Source organism: Engraulis encrasicolus, chromosome 22 (genome assembly GCF_034702125.1).
Source record: "Engraulis encrasicolus isolate BLACKSEA-1 chromosome 22, IST_EnEncr_1.0, whole genome shotgun sequence".
In the NCBI taxonomy this organism is placed as follows: domain Eukaryota; kingdom Metazoa; phylum Chordata; class Actinopteri; order Clupeiformes; family Engraulidae; genus Engraulis; species Engraulis encrasicolus.
This window is the reverse complement of record NC_085878.1, coordinates 12,748,148-12,765,739: the sequence shown is the minus strand read 5'-3', so window position 1 is coordinate 12,765,739 and position 17,592 is coordinate 12,748,148. Positions and strand designations below refer to the sequence as shown.

General features: G+C 43.1%; 1 protein-coding gene across 1 annotated transcript; it reads left to right on the top strand.

The window, feature by feature from the left end:
- The first annotated feature begins 1,603 nt into the window (after positions 1-1,603).
- Positions 1,604-17,160, top strand: slc34a1a (solute carrier family 34 member 1a). Its single transcript, XM_063189213.1, has 12 exons — positions 1,604-1,631; positions 2,016-2,117; positions 2,573-2,755; positions 5,135-5,278; positions 7,638-7,749; positions 8,472-8,667; positions 9,648-9,752; positions 10,093-10,213; positions 10,653-10,820; positions 11,781-11,897; positions 14,029-14,153; positions 16,459-17,160. The coding sequence occupies exons 1-12, from the start codon at positions 1,604-1,606 to the stop codon at positions 17,065-17,067; spliced, it is 2,010 nt and encodes a 669-aa protein (XP_063045283.1). The 3' UTR covers positions 17,068-17,160.
- Positions 17,161-17,592: the final 432 nt, after the last annotated feature.

Sequence of the window (17,592 nt, the reverse complement as noted above, 5' to 3'; positions counted from 1 at the left end):
TGCTTGAACATGTATGTTGTCAGGCCCCAGCCCCTCCAAACAACCAGGACTGGACTGGCCTCAAAAAAAGGTCAGGACATTTTTGCGTGGTCCCCTCTAAATGATGGGGCAGTATGTGAGAAAATAGGCTACAAAAACCCAAAAGTATTGGCCCCTTTAGACTGTTGGCCCACCAGGAAGTGCCTAATATGCCAGATTACCCGTCCAGGCCTCCACACAGCCCTTTGTGTGCGCTCACCAGATCAATGCGATGCCTAGGGAGGCCAGTGTGGGATATACAGCCTGTACATAACAGGTTTATTTATTCATATCATGCCGTGTGCTCTGGTCTTGTAGGTCTGCTGAAGGCAATAAAACCTCCCACGTAGTCATTTTAGTGTCTATAGGGTTTGGTGTATTCTGTCGGCATGTCTCCTAAATATAAAACCAGCAATATTTGGAGTTTTGAGTTTGAGTCTTTTTGCAACTTCTGAGATTAGACTTGAAGAATGTGGAAGTATGACATTATAAAGAAATTGGCGGGCTGAAGAGCAAAGACAGTTTAATCCCATTTTAATGAATTCATGAATTGTTCTTTTGAATGTGGCCTTTCAGGCTTTGGGAGTCAAACAGTATGTGGACTGACTGATAGATCAAATAAAGCAATTACACGGACCGTGAAAAGCAAAAGATGAAACGTTAAAAAAAGAAACAAAAGGAAAAGAAAAGAACAGAGAAGAAATGTAAAGATGGAAAAAGTAAGTTGTGTCAGAGAGAGAGAGAGAGAGAGAGAGAGAGAGAGAGAGAGAGAGAGAGAGAGAGAGAGAGAGAGAGAGAGAGAGAGAGAGAGAGAGAGAGAGAGAGAGAGAGAGAGAGAGCCTCTAGGTATTCTTTTAGTATTAATTTATTTTAGCATTAATTGAGGGAGCTTTCCTTTCACTAAAGAGCAAACTGGAGAAAATCATCATCATCCATCAATGTAACTTTGCATCGCTCAGGGTAATTTTCCATGAAGGCTGCATTAGCGAGCATGCCTCGCAGGGTTAGCGGCTAAGTAAAACGTCAGCCTTGACACAGGAAAAGAAGAAAAAAAACCTCTTTCACCTGTTGTTGAAATAAGATGCATTTGGATTGACTTTAATGGTAGCCACGGATGCGACGATGGTAATTAGTAGTCAAAGCGCGTGTCCAGCTGTCACTTCGAATAGCTGATGTCTGCTTTGGCATCCATAATATCTCGACAGGCTTTCGTTCAGTGCCAGTAGGCCTTCAAAGGGCATGCAGAACAGCCACCCAACCCTAGACAATGGAGGATAATTGGTGCTCTGACAGTTCCGGAGGACAATTTGCTAATAGCATCAGTCATGCTAATTTGTAATTAAGCCTATGCAAGACTTCTGACATTTTTTCCCCCACCTTTTTCTTTTTTTAATCTAACATTGTTCAGTGGCTGCTACAAATAGTTGCACCTGGGACCTCTTTCCAATTTAATTTAAGCATATAAATTGTGAAAACTCGCATGAAAACATGCATGACGTTGTCAATGTAAAAAAAAAAGTTTCCCCTGGGCAGGAGCAGAAGCAGAGAGAGCATGTCATCTCGCCCAATTAGAATCACAACAGCCATGAGAGGACCAGCGATCAGTCACAGAGGTAAGAACTAGTGCCCCACACTCAATATTTATCCAATGGATTACCAAGTTTCCTCAAGACAAATGGCAACAAGCTTATCTTGTCTTGACATCAAGCTTATCTTGACATCTTTTCTTCCTGAGTTCTCTATCACTCCTTATCTAATTTCGGATCTCGGCCTAAAAAAATGATCTATTAAAGAGTATTACCAGTAATGGGAGTAGGCTATATGAAAATCATCTGTGCAGAAAAAGCACCACCACTAGTCCATCAGTCATTTTCAATTTCCAGGCCTACCTACTAAAATTTTAATCGGGCTGATATTTTTAATCTTTTCGAGTTATTACCGATTCAATTTCTGATGACCACCATTGTCAAAAAGTATTTGCATATTTCCATCTTTAGGAGACCTCTGGGCAGAATTCCGGAGCACTCTGGGGGGCCGTGACCTGCTGAAGGACAGTGAGGGAACCGGGACCGGTTCCACTTTGGACCTGATCAGGAACTGTGAGGAGATCTACATTACCTCAAATGAAAGTGATGAAGAACTGAAACAAGGAGAAGACCTTCCAAACCAGACCAATACAAAAGGTGTTCAATATTCTATCTCTGCAGTCTCTCAAAAACCACAATCCAATTTGTTATAGGCTATCATATAGCCTTACTTTTTAAATGTTCAAATATGAAGCCACATTTGTTTTCAGTCCAATCTGTTTCTTAATACAAGATTCCAGTTCATTTCAGTTAAGTTCATTAAGAAATTTTCACCAAGTATGGAAGTCCTCATTATCATCATTATCACGTATCCAAGATCAAATGCACACAAGTGCACATGAAAGCACAAAGAAGGCTGTGAGTGGAGTGTACACTTCAGTTCATTCCTCTCGACGCAGTTTTTCATTTTCTTTCTTTTAATCACGCTGGCCTTGTGCTGCTACCCCGATTGGTCTCCTGGGGAAAAGGCAAAGGCAAAGCAGACGAGGCAGACCCGGAGCCGGGCACAGAGAAAGGGCCTGAGGCAGACGGACAGCCAGGCTGCTGGCCACTTCTCCATGGCCTTCTGAAGATCCCTCTGCTCCTCAGCCTCCTCTTCGCCTTTGTCTGCTCACTGGACGTGCTGAGCTCAGCCTTCCAGCTCGCCGGAGGTAATTACACTGCAACTAAGTAAGGTACCCCTGCTACACTACACAACAGCATCTTCTCTAATCAGCGAAACACACACAAGCACCCCCATACAGTACCGCAATGATTGCATGCAAGGCCATGGACAGCGTTTACCGGGCCCAGGACAAAATCACCTGAAAGTGCTCCCGTCTTCATACATAGAATGTAATGGGGACCTAACTCTGGGCCCCCCTCACCCTGGGCCCAAGACGACTGACCCATTTGTCTCCCCCTGTCGGCAGGCCTGTGTGCCTCCACTACATCACACCTTCTCTAATCGACTTCTCTAATCGACCTCCTCTAATCGTGTGCCACCCTGATTGTGTGTGCTGCATTTGCTATACCCATTCCCATTACCTATACTATAGAGTAGTACCTACAGCAGAGGGCTTCAGTTGGCGCTGTTGGAAACTATCGTCCTTATTTCCTTTGGAAGGACATAAGGGATTGTTCCCATTTCAGAGAAGGCTATTTTCCTGAAGCCTTGAGGTCCAGGACTGTGTAAGTGAAATGGGTCTGAATTGAAAAGGATAGAACACATTTATGATGGATGTGGTAATCAAAGGACGAAATGCTATCATGAAGGAATTGCACAATATGTTCTTCTGAGCACTTGTTTATGAGTGGTGAAAAGATTTCACAAGACACGATGTTCTCCATGTACAATTACAGCGGACGGTAGGCTTAAAGGAGTCTGAAGTGATAGAGAGCAGCTGTGGCTTTTCTCATACATATTTGATATGGCTTAGAAAATGCCAAGTAAGTGAAAAGTTTATAATGGTCAGCATTTTTTTTTTAAAAAAGTTGTTGATTTATGTATACTTCAGTACTGAGAAGAGCTACATAAATAAAAACAGTTGTGTCCCAATGGTTAGGGATTGGATTATAGTTTGGATTCCAACTCTATCATATTCCCTCATAGAAACCTGAAGTGCCCTTGAGGATTATGTGCTTGTGGCATGCTGCAAACTAGGAATTAGGTCATCAAAGTGACAACAGTCACCACACACTGGATTTCTTCTTTGAAAGTATTTTCAGGGATTTTTTTTTTGGACAGGGCAGGTTGAGAGAAGGCGGGAAAGAAGCAGGAGAGAGAGAGAGAGAGAGAGAGAGAGAGAGAGAGAGAGAGAGAGAGAGAGAGAGAGAGAGAGAGAGAGAGAGAGAGAGAGAGAGAGAGAGAGATATGAGGTAAGGTTGTGAGGTGATCCAGGCTAGATTCGAAACCTGGGGCCCCATGTGCATATAGCCTATACGCCTGTACGGTACATGATATACAACATGTTTATTAAAGGGACAGTTTGGTCAATTTCAACATACAGTTGTATTGCTCACGCTACCCTTGACTTGTCAGTACCTGGTGAAGCCACATTTTTCAGCTCAGCCCTTTCCGAGATATGAGCAATTCTAATGGGGGCAGCGTTTGTTTACATTTTTAAAAAATGAAACATAGGCCAACTCAAAATATTTTCACAAAAGGTACTGCTGTTCGCTAGTGGTCTGCTGATGTTTTATAACCTTTTGGATGTTTTTGGGAATAAATAAAAATGTTTTTTTGAAATGTAAACAAAGAGCTGCCCCCATTACAATGACCAGGATCTCGGAAACGGCTGAAGAAGAAGAAAAAAAATCTCAGGCACTGACAAGTCCAGGGTAGTGTGAGCATTACAACTGCATGTTGAAATTGACCAAACTGTCCCTTTAACTGGTGGGTCCCAAAAGTGGGGCACAGAGAGGTCCTGGGTGTGTCGTGGACCTGTGATTTAAAAATGAACCCTTTATTGTCGGTCTCAAACTGTAGACAAAACAGTACAGTATTGGATAAATGAATACAACATAAATGTAAGGTTATATTTTTGACATTAGAACAAATTAATTTGTTGATTAATAAGGTAAAAAGACCTGTCACATGCACACACAACTCAGAAAGTAAAACGATTTCTGACAAACCCACGGACTGACAGTGGCACATAAAAAAAAATTGGGTCACAATTAGTTAAGAACCACTGGTATAGGCCCTACGTGTATTAGCATTTTTGCTGTAGTTCATTCTCTGTATTTTGAAAAATAACACCCATAGTTGTTTTTACTCGTCATGTGTCAAATGACTGTAAGACTGAAAATGTACTGTGCGGAAGTAACTGTATACATACCGTATGTTTCCCGTTCACAAACATTTGTGCTGTAAGGAGGGGCAAGATGCTAAGCAGCCAACCACGTGAGCACATTTTTTGAGTGACAGCAGTTTCAGCAGCAACAGCAGCAGCAACAATCGGAGGTTGAAGAGTGCACAGCCAGGGATTGTTTACAAACGGGAAACCCATGTATACAGTAGCTGATTGTCCTCCTGTGTTTCTCCAAAGGTAAAGTAGCGGGGGACATCTTCCAGGACAATGCCATCCTGTCCAACCCTGTGGCAGGCCTGGTGGTGGGCATCCTGGTGACCGTCCTGGTCCAAAGCTCCAGCACCTCCACCTCCATCATAGTCAGCCTGGTGTCATCCGGACGTGAGTGAATCATGTTTTCCGATAACCAGATGTTTTAGATTGTGTTACTGCAATAATTACACCTAAAACGTATGCTTGTTTTCGCCCACCCATTAGAGATGGAGATGGCCTATACTGAGGGTCGCTGATCAGAAAGAATTATAAAAGCTCCTGCACACACACTGACCGTTTCACTTAAAGTTTAATTCATGATATTTCGGTCCTAGTCAGTGTGTGGGAGTTGTATAGTCTGTAATAATGACTCAAACTGGATGGAAAAAACTGCAAGGGTCACACACCTTCATACAATTCGCTATTACACATGCAGAAACCCAAGTCTTGGAGTTGGTACCACTGTAAATGATGGACCTCCTAAACGACAACAATTTTAGGACCTCAGACCGGTGTCATCCACATGTGAGCGTGGAAGTCACCTGGGTGTTTTGCTTGTGCACTGTGCTACTGTAATGTGGACCCAAAAAAATGACTGAATGCTCAAACACTTACATAAAACTCAATGTGAAATAGCTTACATTACTGTATGCAGAAACCCACGTCAAAGTTCTGGCGCCACTAGAAATTAATGGGCCTCCCAAAAGACAACAATTTTGTGGGCCCAAACATCACATATCATAGCTGCCTCTTGAGCCGTCTGAAGTGTCTTGATCTACACCCCCATAGTGACACCCCTGACACTACTCATCTATGTCACTGGAGCTGTAGCTCGTTTGAACAAAATACATGACATATTCTGAAAAGGTGTATCAAGTTCTCACCCGCACACTATTTCCCCAAAACAGTCACCATTTGTCTTTCATTGAGGCGCCCAGTGGAAATCTGGTTCTTATTGATTGTGGTACGTTAGGTGTGCCATATTTTTGAAGAGTTATTCCCTTTTTCGTGTTTTTGACTTTGTGAAACAGCATCACAGTTAACTTTATGGTCAAACTCTGGAAGTCTCGAGTGTGCTTCTCAAAAGCGTAGTTGTTAGTTAATTAGCAACTTGGGTTGTTGCCCATGGGAAATTGCATTGCATAGAGCACAGTAGCTAATGAAGTTAGCAACTATGGTTTCGTGAAATGCACCCCTGACTTGGACAACCAAATCATGACAGATGAGACCAGCAGTGCCGGAGTCTGTTTCTTCTTATTGGGTCTCTGGGGCTTGATGTAATTAGGCTACCGTTCAGGCCGACCACATGAAGCCACTAAAGTCTTGTCAAAGTAATTAAGGCTGATCACGTAAGCAGACATCTCGCGTTATCACCTCTGGCTGTCATGACAGGTCCTGAGTCACTCCTTGGGCTCGCCAAAATGAAAGCCCTGTGTCAGTCATTAAGCCTATTTACATCATGAAAGATTCATATCCTTCCTTTGAAACAGATAGACAATATTATTGAAAGGCTTTCCTTTGTTCATCTTATCGCAAATCCGGCGGCACATCAGGAGGAGATGTTGTTGATCTAGCAGATGCTGAAGATCATCTTTTATGAGATTCTCTCTACCAGGCAAGAGGGCGTCATCCTGCGCCACAGAGCAGAAAATTAGCCAATATATTGAAATCATTCTCTCATTCTCTCTCTCTCTCTCTCTCTCTCTCTCTCTCTCTCTCTCTCTCTCTCTCTCTCTCTCTCTCTCTCATATTATGTATTCAGTCTTTACTTTGTATGGCATACACACATCTGCCTGACAACTAATATGTTTCAGCTATATTGCAATAATGTCATCATAATATGTTTGCACATTGCTCAAAGGCTACATAGGTTAAAGTTAGAGAGACCATGCATTTGATACAATCATGAGGGAGGAAACCATGACCAATGATAGCATACATCCTCATAAGTGGACTCCTATGTATTTACCTTTTCAAAAAATAAGTTAAGTTAACCAGTAAAGGTCACATTGATCAAAAAAAAAACTTTTAAAGGGAATCCTGGCCAAGAATTAGCAAGAAAGTTAGTTATTGGACTTGGAGCAATTCGGATTACTGCTTGAAGTTCCAGATGATGAAGCCACTATTGCTAGACAGACACTGGATAAAGAAAGATGCTAAAGACCTATCCAGAAAACACTAATACATTTGGTTCTTTGGCTCTGAACTAGCTACCATCGATTTCTCTGTATTTCCACTTCTTCACAGTTACTGAGAGAACTGAGAGAACATTGTGTGTGTGTGTGTGTGTGTGTGTGTGTGTGTGTGTGTGTGTGTGTGTGTGTGTGTGTGTGTGTGTGTGTGTGTGTGTGTGTGTGTGTGTGTGTGTGTGTGTGTGTGTGTGTGTGTGTGTGTGTGTGTGTGTGTGTGTGTGTGTGCGTGTGCGTGTGCGTGTGCGTGTGCGTGCGTGCCTGTCTGCCTGTCTGCGTGCCTGCGTGTTCCACTCTAGTGCTGGAGGTGCGGTCAGCTGTCCCCATCATAATGGGATCCAATGTGGGGACATCTGTCACCAACACCATCGTGGCCCTGATGCAGGCCGGAGACAGGAATGAATTCAAGAGGTGAATGAGATCACTCTTGCTTTCCCGGACCACAACTCTTCAACCACAACCACTTCAATATCTCTTCTTCCTTCACTTTTTTTTGTTTTGGTTGCGAGTATGTGGTTTCGAGTAAGGGTTTTTATTCCATAACAAGTGTTAGTGTTTGGTGCGTCTGCTTTTCGTTCCTGAAAGATCCTTGATTGACACGCTGAATTACTGCTGTACTAGATAAACCTGACAGGGTCGGGAGCCCATCATCAGGCATCTGAAACTCTGGTGCTGCATCCTCACCAGCTCAAACACAAATTATGGGCTTGTCAGCGGCTAGGCGTGTCCGAAACCTTCCCTTTTATCTTCTCTGACCCGCTGCATTGATAAATCAATGGCTATGACTGGGGAAGTTTGAGAGCGAGAGAGTCTCTGACTGTGTGTTGGAGAGGAAACTATGATAAAAAAAACAACTTCTGAGAAAAAGAATGAAGTTAACTTTTGTTCACTATTGAACGTTTTATGATGTGGGATTGTGGGATGTGCATACTTTTATTCTTCTGCTTCACATTGGATGCAATCTCATGTGATGTGCAAAGCGATGTTAGATAGTGGCATATTAGTTTCGTGTGTTTTCTGTCACAAATCATTTGCATTACTGTTTTAACAAACTCTCTGTTAATCGCAAGCTCATGTGATATTGTGTAAAGCAAAGGTTACTGAAACAAACGTCTGTTTTCTGTGTCAAACAGGGCGTTTGCTGGGGCCACCATACATGACTGTTTCAACTGGCTCTCTGTGATCGTTCTGTTGCCCCTGGAGGTGGCGACAGGCGTGATGAGTAAGCTGGCCAAGCTCACGTTGAGCAGCCTGCATGTCCAGAGTGGAGAGGAGGCCCCTGAGCTGCTCAAAGTCATCACCGAGCCCGTTACTAAACTCATCATCCAGGTGAGTGATCACCGAGCCCGTGACTAAACTCATCATTCAGGTTGGTCATCGCTGAGCCTGTTACCAAGACCATCATTCAGGTTGATCATTGCTCACCCTGTTACTAAACTCATCACTTAGTGTGGCCATCACTAGTCCCCTTCAAGAGAACCAAACCCAGTCTTCTGTAAGTGGACCAAAAAGTGCACCAACTGAATAAAACCTCAGTTCTCTTTGTGTTCACATATTGTGAGTTACAAAGAATGTTCTCTCTGCTCTTCTGGTCTATACCACTCATTTATTCATCAAACCGTACTGAGAACACCTCTTGAGAAAGTGTCAGCTTGGTGCATTTCAGACAGGCCTGCGTACGGTTGGAATGTTCACATATTCACAGAAATGCTGAGTCAAATAAATGCCTTGTTAAGTGTGAAAACAGCTTAAAACTCGTCCTTCAGGTGTGTCTTCGCTGAGCCTGTTTCCAAGATCATTATTCAGCTCAGAGTCATAACTGAAGTTGATAGTACGCTCATCATTCAATTGAGTCATGACTGAGACTAAACTCATCATTTAAAATATAATTTAGATGAGCCATCACTGTGGCTGCAAGTAAACTCATAATTTAAAAAAAAAATCAGCCATCGCTAAGCGTATACTTCAGGTTAGATTTATGACTTGCAAGTCAAGTGTGCAATTCTATGCTTCACATGCAGTAAGAACTAAAATGATCATTGATAACTGGACCCAGTACTCCTCATAAGGCATTACCAAACTTATTAACACAGCCATCTCATCCTTCTCTCTCAGTTCTCTGGACTGAACCTTTAAAGTTGTTGCTGCTTGTGCTTACTCCTGCTTTACAGAATCAAAGTGCAAATAGCATCTGCCTTTTGCAATTACTGTGATGAAATAAAACTGGTGTTGTGCACAGCACTGGTGTTATTCTATTCCATGTGATGTCTGTGGTGACATTGTACTGGCTGTACTCTCCTCCATCACAGCTGGATAAGGATGTCATCACAGCCCTGGCTCTGGGGGACCAGACCATGAGGAACAGAAGCCTGGTGAAAACCTGGTGCAAGACCATCATCACATCACTCACACTGGTAATTACCTGCCACCGCAATTAACCATTTTCAAAAACAGACGATTATGGAAACTCGTTTCGAAATCACTGTGTTCAGTGTTTTTGTTCATTTTGTTTTGAAGAATGTCTAATTATATTTCATTGTATGTAATGTTGTCTGTCTTTTTTGTAGCTAGACAATAACTCAACTTCTGTTTGGCACAGTAGAGTAGACATGGACATGGCTACCTCTGTTTGCCTCAGGGGAGGCAGGAGGGTTGTGTCGTAATGTTTTATTTACAGCCTGAAATCTCTGAAATCTCTTGCCTAGCTCTCTCGTCTCATCTGCCTTTCTTTTGTCTGTTTCTGTCTCTCCTCAGGATGCTACAAACACGACAACAGTTGCTGCTAGGAACTGTTCTTCTGCTCCGGGCTGTTTACAAGAAAACAATGTCACCTTGACAACAGAGAATCTGACCTCTAATGTCATCATTGAGAAATGTGAGCTCCTGTCAATCTTGTCTGATAAAAAAAACTTCTAGGAATTCAATAAAATGTGATGTGCTTTGAAGAGTATCTGATGTCATTCACAGCATTTCAACTCATCTCTTTTCAGAGGTTTTTTTTTTTTTAGAATATTTTCCCCCTTTTTCCCTCACATTAGCTTAGTTTCCTTGTCCACTTTTCTACAGTTTTAGACATACTGTAAATAGTTTGTGTGTTACACATATTTTCTGACATTTGCCAATTCCCTGTCAATTTTCCACAGTTTTTTGGTTTTAGAAATAGCCTAACTTGTTTGTGTGCTTTATACATTATTAAAAACAATCCTTTTATTGAGGGAGTTGAGGTAAAAATCACTGTAGACACATATACCTACGTACTGCTCCCTCCTCACTTGTCTCTTTTTCTCCCCTTCACCTCTCCTCCAACCCTTCAGGCAGGCATGCGTTTGTGGACACCCATCTGTCAGACCTGGCTGTGGGCCTGATTCTGCTGGCCGGCTCCTTGGCTGTCCTCTGCACCTGCCTCCTGCTCCTCGTCAAGATCCTCAACTCGCTCCTCAAGGGCCAGGTGGCAAAGGTCATCCAGGTCATCATCAACACAGGTACGTAGGCGTCCAGGGGTCTGTGTCAGATCACTTGGTGGCACGGAGGCAACTTCCAAATATACAACATGTTTCCAAAATTGGGGACATTATGTGCTTTTGTAGTTGTCTGTCAGGTGTTTGGCATGCCTGTTAGACATATGGTAGTAGGCTAACTGTACCTCTAAGGTCATGCAGGTTATCATCAGGAGAGTTACGAGTCAGACCATTTGGTGGCGTGGAGGCAGCGTCCAATAATAGAACATGTGTTTGGTGTTTGACATGTTTGTTTAACATAGCGGGCTTCTGTATTTTGATGGTGCCATCGCTCAAGGCTACTGGTGTGAATTAGTGCCAGAAACACAGAAACTCTTTTAAACTGTTATTTTTTAATCAGTTTATATTTTTTACAAGATTAAAAATCTTATCTCAACACAAATCAACATGTAATATGGTAGTCATGGCTCTGTCATGACGTTAATCAGCCAAATTCTTACTCATTTTAAAAAATCTGCCTTTCATTTGTTCACAGTCAGTATCTTAAGAGGTTTGTTTCTTGAAAAGCTCACTTTGGACTGTGCTAAAATATATATTTTAGGTAGCCTAGATAAACACGAAAAGGATAAAAAAGTGTGTTAAGAAAAGTATCCATGTATGGCACTGTAAATTGGGTCTGAGCCACTGTCATTTCAATGTTAATATGAGATTTTTTTTTTTAAACATACTCAAGAAAGCATCTACTCTTTCATTACAACATCATGTGACAAGTGACATTTAAAAACATGAAATAAGTCCTAAAAATATCCACATGGTTAGGATGTTCTTTCCATGGCGTTTCATGTCCTGCTATGTGACAGACATACATACATAACTTTGCAAACAAAATAAAGATGTGAAAAAGCAGAATGTGTCTTGCACGGAATGTGTCTTTGTCTGCTTCCTTTTTTGTCTTATTTTCTTCTTTCTTGTTATCATTGGCAGACCCTCCGCACCCCTTTGGCTGGCTGACAGGCTACCTGGCCATGTTCGTTGGCGCCGGAATGACATTCATCGTCCAGAGCAGCTCGGTCTTCACCTCCGCTATGACTCCGCTTATAGGTCAGCTGATGCCCCCCCCCCCTAACACTCCACCCTTCTTCACAACCCATTAATCCAAGAAACCTGGCATTAAACTTACTGACTCATCTGAAACACTTGGATGTAGGCCATCACATAGACTTAACCCCTTAAAGGGACAGTTTGGTCAATTTCAACATGCAGTTGTATTGCTCACGCTACCCTTGACTTGTCAGTACCTGGTGATGCCACATTTTTCGGCTCAGCCCTTTCCGAGATATGAGCTATTCTAATGGGGGCAGCGTTTGTTTACATTTTTAAAAAATGAAACATAGGCCAACTGCAAATATTTTCCCAAAAGGTACTGCTGTTTGCTAGTTGTCTGCTGATGTTTTATAACATTTTGGATGTTTTTGGGAATAAATAAAAATGTTTTTTTGAAATGTAAACAAAGAGCTGCCCCCATTACAATGACCAGGATCTCGGAAACGGCTGAAGAAGAAGAAAAAAAAAATCTCAGGCACTGACAAGTCAAGGGTAGTGTGAGCATTACAACTGCATGTTGAAATTGACCAAACTGTCCCTTTAAGACTCGGCATTATAAATGAGCTGTTTCCAGAATGGCAATGACCAAGTCGTAATTTATTACTAAGGGCCCCGTGCACTGTCATAGTAGTGTAGTAGGCTACTATAGTAGTTAACTTTCAATGTCTATTACACCATGCCACAGGAGGTACGGCGTGCATTAAGGGACTACATTGTTAATTGTTACACAATTATTATGGTGGACAACACTTCCCTACAAAGTCAAAAGGCCGTAACCTGCATTTTGTCGAAACAGCATTTAGAGTGGGCATTGACTTTATAACGCTGTCATTGTTTTTATTTTTATTTTCCTTCATTTGGATTGTATAGTTGAGAGGGGGGGGGTTAGAGAACTGTGGAGATTGGTTGAGAAATTGAAAAATGACCTGAGGAAATGATTCAAACCTGGATCTTCCCTGTATATGGTGTGTGTGTGTTTGAACACACTGCGCCACAGCACCCCCAAATACATCTTCAGTTTGAGACTGAATGCACTTCTTCCAATAAAAACTAGGCTACATCAAAAGTGTTGTACCTACAACATGGCCACCAGAAAGTATGATAACTTTGAAGGCACTGTAGTGTACTATAATTGTTTTATAGCTGGTGCACTTTGTCTTCGTACAGCAGATTATTTTCATCTGTTTCATGTTAAGAATAGCCCGTGCCTTTTAATTACTAAGCCCCTATTAATTTTCCTGTGTCTTTTGTTTAGTTCTTCTGGTTAAACTTTGATCTTCAGAAGAGCCCTGGTGTTCAAATGAGCAATGAACTTCAAACAGTGGGACGCGTAATGCTGTCATCTATTACTGTCGTGTGTTAATGGAGGTAAATTATTGGCCTGGCATTTGGAGCCTCTGTATTATGTAAATGCCAAGCATCGGGCCTGACTTGCCACTTGGTAGCGTTCTGCTGATCTCGCAGAAGATACTGGACAGTGAACTCAAAGACCTGTCACGGACACTTAGAAACAAATACATTCAAAGGTTTTGTCATTGCTTCTTTTCTCTCCTTTTCTGCCTTGGAATGCTGATAAGGCTAACGTGGCAGAGCAAACCTTCAAAGTCAAGTGTATGCCTCTCATTCATGTTGACGTATTTCAATTATTTTATACTGCTGTTGTATTTCAAAACAAATTGTTTTGGTGCTCTGGAATTCACCAGTGGGAATGGTTGTATGCCACCATCATCTAATTGTTGTAAAGTTTAATGACATGCAGTATTTTATAGCAGTGCTTCTCAGTAGGTCCACGGCACTTTGCCAGGGGGTCTGTGGAAAAGTTTGCCACGAATGCAGTTCACAAAAATGGCACGGCAGAACAGGTTCAAGCACTTCTCTGACATTTCTCTGACATTTGTGGCGTGATTATGAGAGGGTGCTTGAAGTTCTACTCCATTAGGAGTCCCTGGCCTAAAAGAAGTTTGAGAACCCCTGCTTTATAGCTCTGAAGTTCTGTCTGAAGATCTTGTGCATTATAGTGAATCAGAGGCATAAAAAACCAGCATTGATCCAAGTCATCCATGCAGCTCCAGTCAGCCAGCCAGCCAGGCCACTGTTGGAGATTAACTCTCCCGTCTTGTTCTCTCAGGTATTGGAGTAATAAGTTTGGAGAGAGCCTACCCTCTGACGCTGGGCTCCAATATCGGCACCACCACCACCGCCATCCTAGCCGCCATGGCCAGCCCAGGGGATAAGCTGCCAGCCGCCTGCCAGGTACCGCTCACCAAGGCTAAATAATAAAAGGTTTATGGTGCATGGGGGCTGCTACCGGGCCCTTTGTAATGTAAAGGTGACGATGCACAGGGATACTTTTTGAGTAATGTTTCTGGGCAAGGATACAATAACATGTTGTTTAGACTGCTGATCACTATACCGGCAATAATTTCATCAAGAGATCTTGGATCAGCAGCAGGTAACTTTTTGAAATCATTCCATTAAAAAAATGCAGAGCCACATGGTGTTGCCCCAGCAACTTTGCTCAAAAAGTTTCACGGTGTATCATCACCTTAATTGTTCGTTTTTATAAGGGACCACCCACCAAACCCAATATTTAATCCCAATAATTCAATGCTTTAAAGCAACATTAGATATTATTTTTTTAGCCTCGAAATAACATTCCAATCGGTTTAGTTTTTCATCAAGTTGTTACTAGCTGGGAGGCACTTCTTTAATTCACTTTGCTGCCCTACTTGGACCATAGTCACACAGAACAAGTTTTTGAGGAGAAGTGCTTCTGTCTGCAGTTCTCGATGAGACAGGATTCAACTCCCTGTAGGCCAGTGGTTAGCGAAGTTGGGTCTGTGAGGGGATTTCTATATATGTAATCAGAGTTTCCAAGACAAGCTAGATAGGCTATATTTGTAACATCATTAGAGGGCCAAACATATCTGAACTTGGTCTTTCACTGCAATAAAACACGCCTGCAGTTTATCTAAAGATTTGCTATTCAATTCAGTTCACAGGGTGTCTGAAAAAAGAGTCCTTGGTCCTTGGTTTGAGAAAGCTTTAGAAACACCACTGTAGGGCAACTGGAGATGAAAACAACTTTACTGTGCCCCCAAAGGAACACTGTTGGCCATGGCCACCTCCGGTCCATTTTGCACCTCCGGTCAATTTCATTTCACGCCAGAAACTAGGTCAGCAATTGCAGCTGCCTGTATACAGTATGTATATGAATAGCAGAAAGCCTCAAACAGGAAGTACGTTGTGGGCACCAATCGGCAAAGGGAGTTGAAGATCATCATGTCAGCCATTTATAGTCCAGCAAGTTGCCTACATACAATACCTCATGATCAAACAGCAGTGATTGGTTAAATAAAAAAGCACAAGTCTAACATGGGGCAAATCAATTCTAATACTGGCTGTCAGGTCAGATATTTTCTCACAAATGTCACAAATGTGAAATGAACCCAGCTGATGCATCAAGCTGCAGTGTAGGGTGACTAGAGATAATAACAAAAACAACTTAGTATTTCATTAACACAGTCCTCAAAGGACCTGTGTCAGCGTTGGTCTCTGCCAATCTCCCTAATTACCTCACCCATCACCTCGTGCCACTGGCACCCACACCCCTATGTGGACATAATAGTTTGTGTACATAGTTTGTACTCAAAGCTGCAGTGCTGCTGTGGGCATCACCAGGCTAATAGAAAGTAGGCTACTGGGCACAGTGGAGAGTGATCCATAAAAACAATTAAAGAGTATCAAGGTGACATTTATCACAGTAACAGTGGGTGATTTATTTTTCGACTGGATTAGGACGTACTTTTTACTAATTAACTTGTCAATGTGTTCTGTGAGCAGTTAGTAACAAATAGCACATTAAGCCTGAACTTTGCTTACTGTGTGCAACAGTGTGCAAAATATTCTCATACACTCTAAACACTGTGCCAGAAATCACACAATATGCTGTGCTCCGGGACAACACATGTTGTGTCAATGTGTCTATGTGTGTATGTTTAAGCAAGGGGTAATAGTAGTGTAATGAATGAATGAAAAAAAACTGTTTCTGAGACATGTTCAAGCCATATTCCTGGTTTGTGATGACAAAATGTTAGTATATTTGGCTATGTTGTAAATTTAAAATGCATTTAAAACGTGAAAAGGCTAATTAATATGCAATTTAACACAAAATGTGTCAGATAATATCCAATATAATATCCATGTTGTGTCACATTCCACACAAACTTTGTTAAAATCATGCTTATGTCAGAAAACAACACATTCCTCCTTGTGTCACTTTGAGGGCACTGATCTAGGGGGCAGATAGGGGGGGCCTGTGAGGCTCTCCTCAAATTTTTCCACAATGGTTTGACATTACTATGACTTTTACGACACTCAACTATGCAACCAGTGATTAACCCCATAGCGGTCGTGTCCATATGATACCACACATCACATTATACTTCAGTTCAAGTGATCTACCACATACAGAATAATTGTAACATATGCATGACAACACATTCATGCACTCACAGCAAAAACATCCCAGCCCTCACTGTGACCCCACCTCCTACAGATCGCCCTGTGCCACCTGTTCTTCAACGTCTCGGGCATCCTGCTGTGGTACCCGGTGCCGTGCATGCGTCTGCCCATCCGCATGGCGTCCGCGCTGGGCGAGCGCACGGCCAAGTACCGCTGGTTCGCCGTGCTTTACCTGGTGGCCTTCTTCCTGCTCATGCCCTCGCTGGTCTTCGGCCTGTCGCTGGCCGGCTGGCGGGCGATGGTGGGCGTGGGCGCGCCCTTCGTGGGGATCACCCTCTTCATCCTCCTGGTGAACCTGCTGCAGGCCCACAGCCCGCACCGCCTGCCCCAGCTGCTCCAGTCCTGGGACTTCCTGCCCCACTGGATGCACTCCCTCAAGCCCCTGGACCGGGCCATCACCAAGGCTACCGTCTGCTGCAGCCCGGGGAAGGCCGACCCGGAGGCGGCGGTGGCCACCACTGTGGCCCCGGAGCCTAAGCCGGCGGTGGTGAGGAAGGAGGAGGAAGTGCCGAGGAGGAGTGCAGTTGGTGATGATGAGGTGGTCTTTGATAATCCTACGCTAGCGTACCTGGAAGAAGTGCCATCTCGCCCGCGGGTGTTTAAGCTACGAGGACTGGAGAGGTGCAACAGCACCCCACTGTAAAGGAGGCGCTCGGTACAGTATTGCTAGTATCTCTTGAACCGACTGGTGCTCTTGGAAAGGTAAACTAAAAAGTAAACCAAAAAGTAGGGAAAAATCTCAGGGTCAGGCACTCAGTCGATTAAAAAAAGTACAAGAGAGAATTTATGGATGGGCTAAAATACATGCGTGTGTATAGGTCATACAGACTTGATCAGGGTGTATAACTTTTCAACAGCACCCCACTTTAGAACTAATCCTCCAATGCTTTATGCAGACCTCACCAGCGGGGCCTCTCCAAAGTCTTATTAGATTGGTGTGTGTGTGTGTGTGTGTGTGTGTGTGTGTGTGTGTGTGTGTGTGTGTGTGTGTGTGTGTGTGTGTGTGTGTGTGTGTGTGTGTGTGTGCCCGTGTGTGTGTGTGTGTGTGTGTGTGTGTGTGTGTGTGTGTGTGTGTGTGCGTGTGTGCCTGCGTGCGCGCGCGCGTGCACGCGCGAGTGCATGTGTGCATGCGTGCGTGCTTGCATAGACATGTAATGACGATAAGACC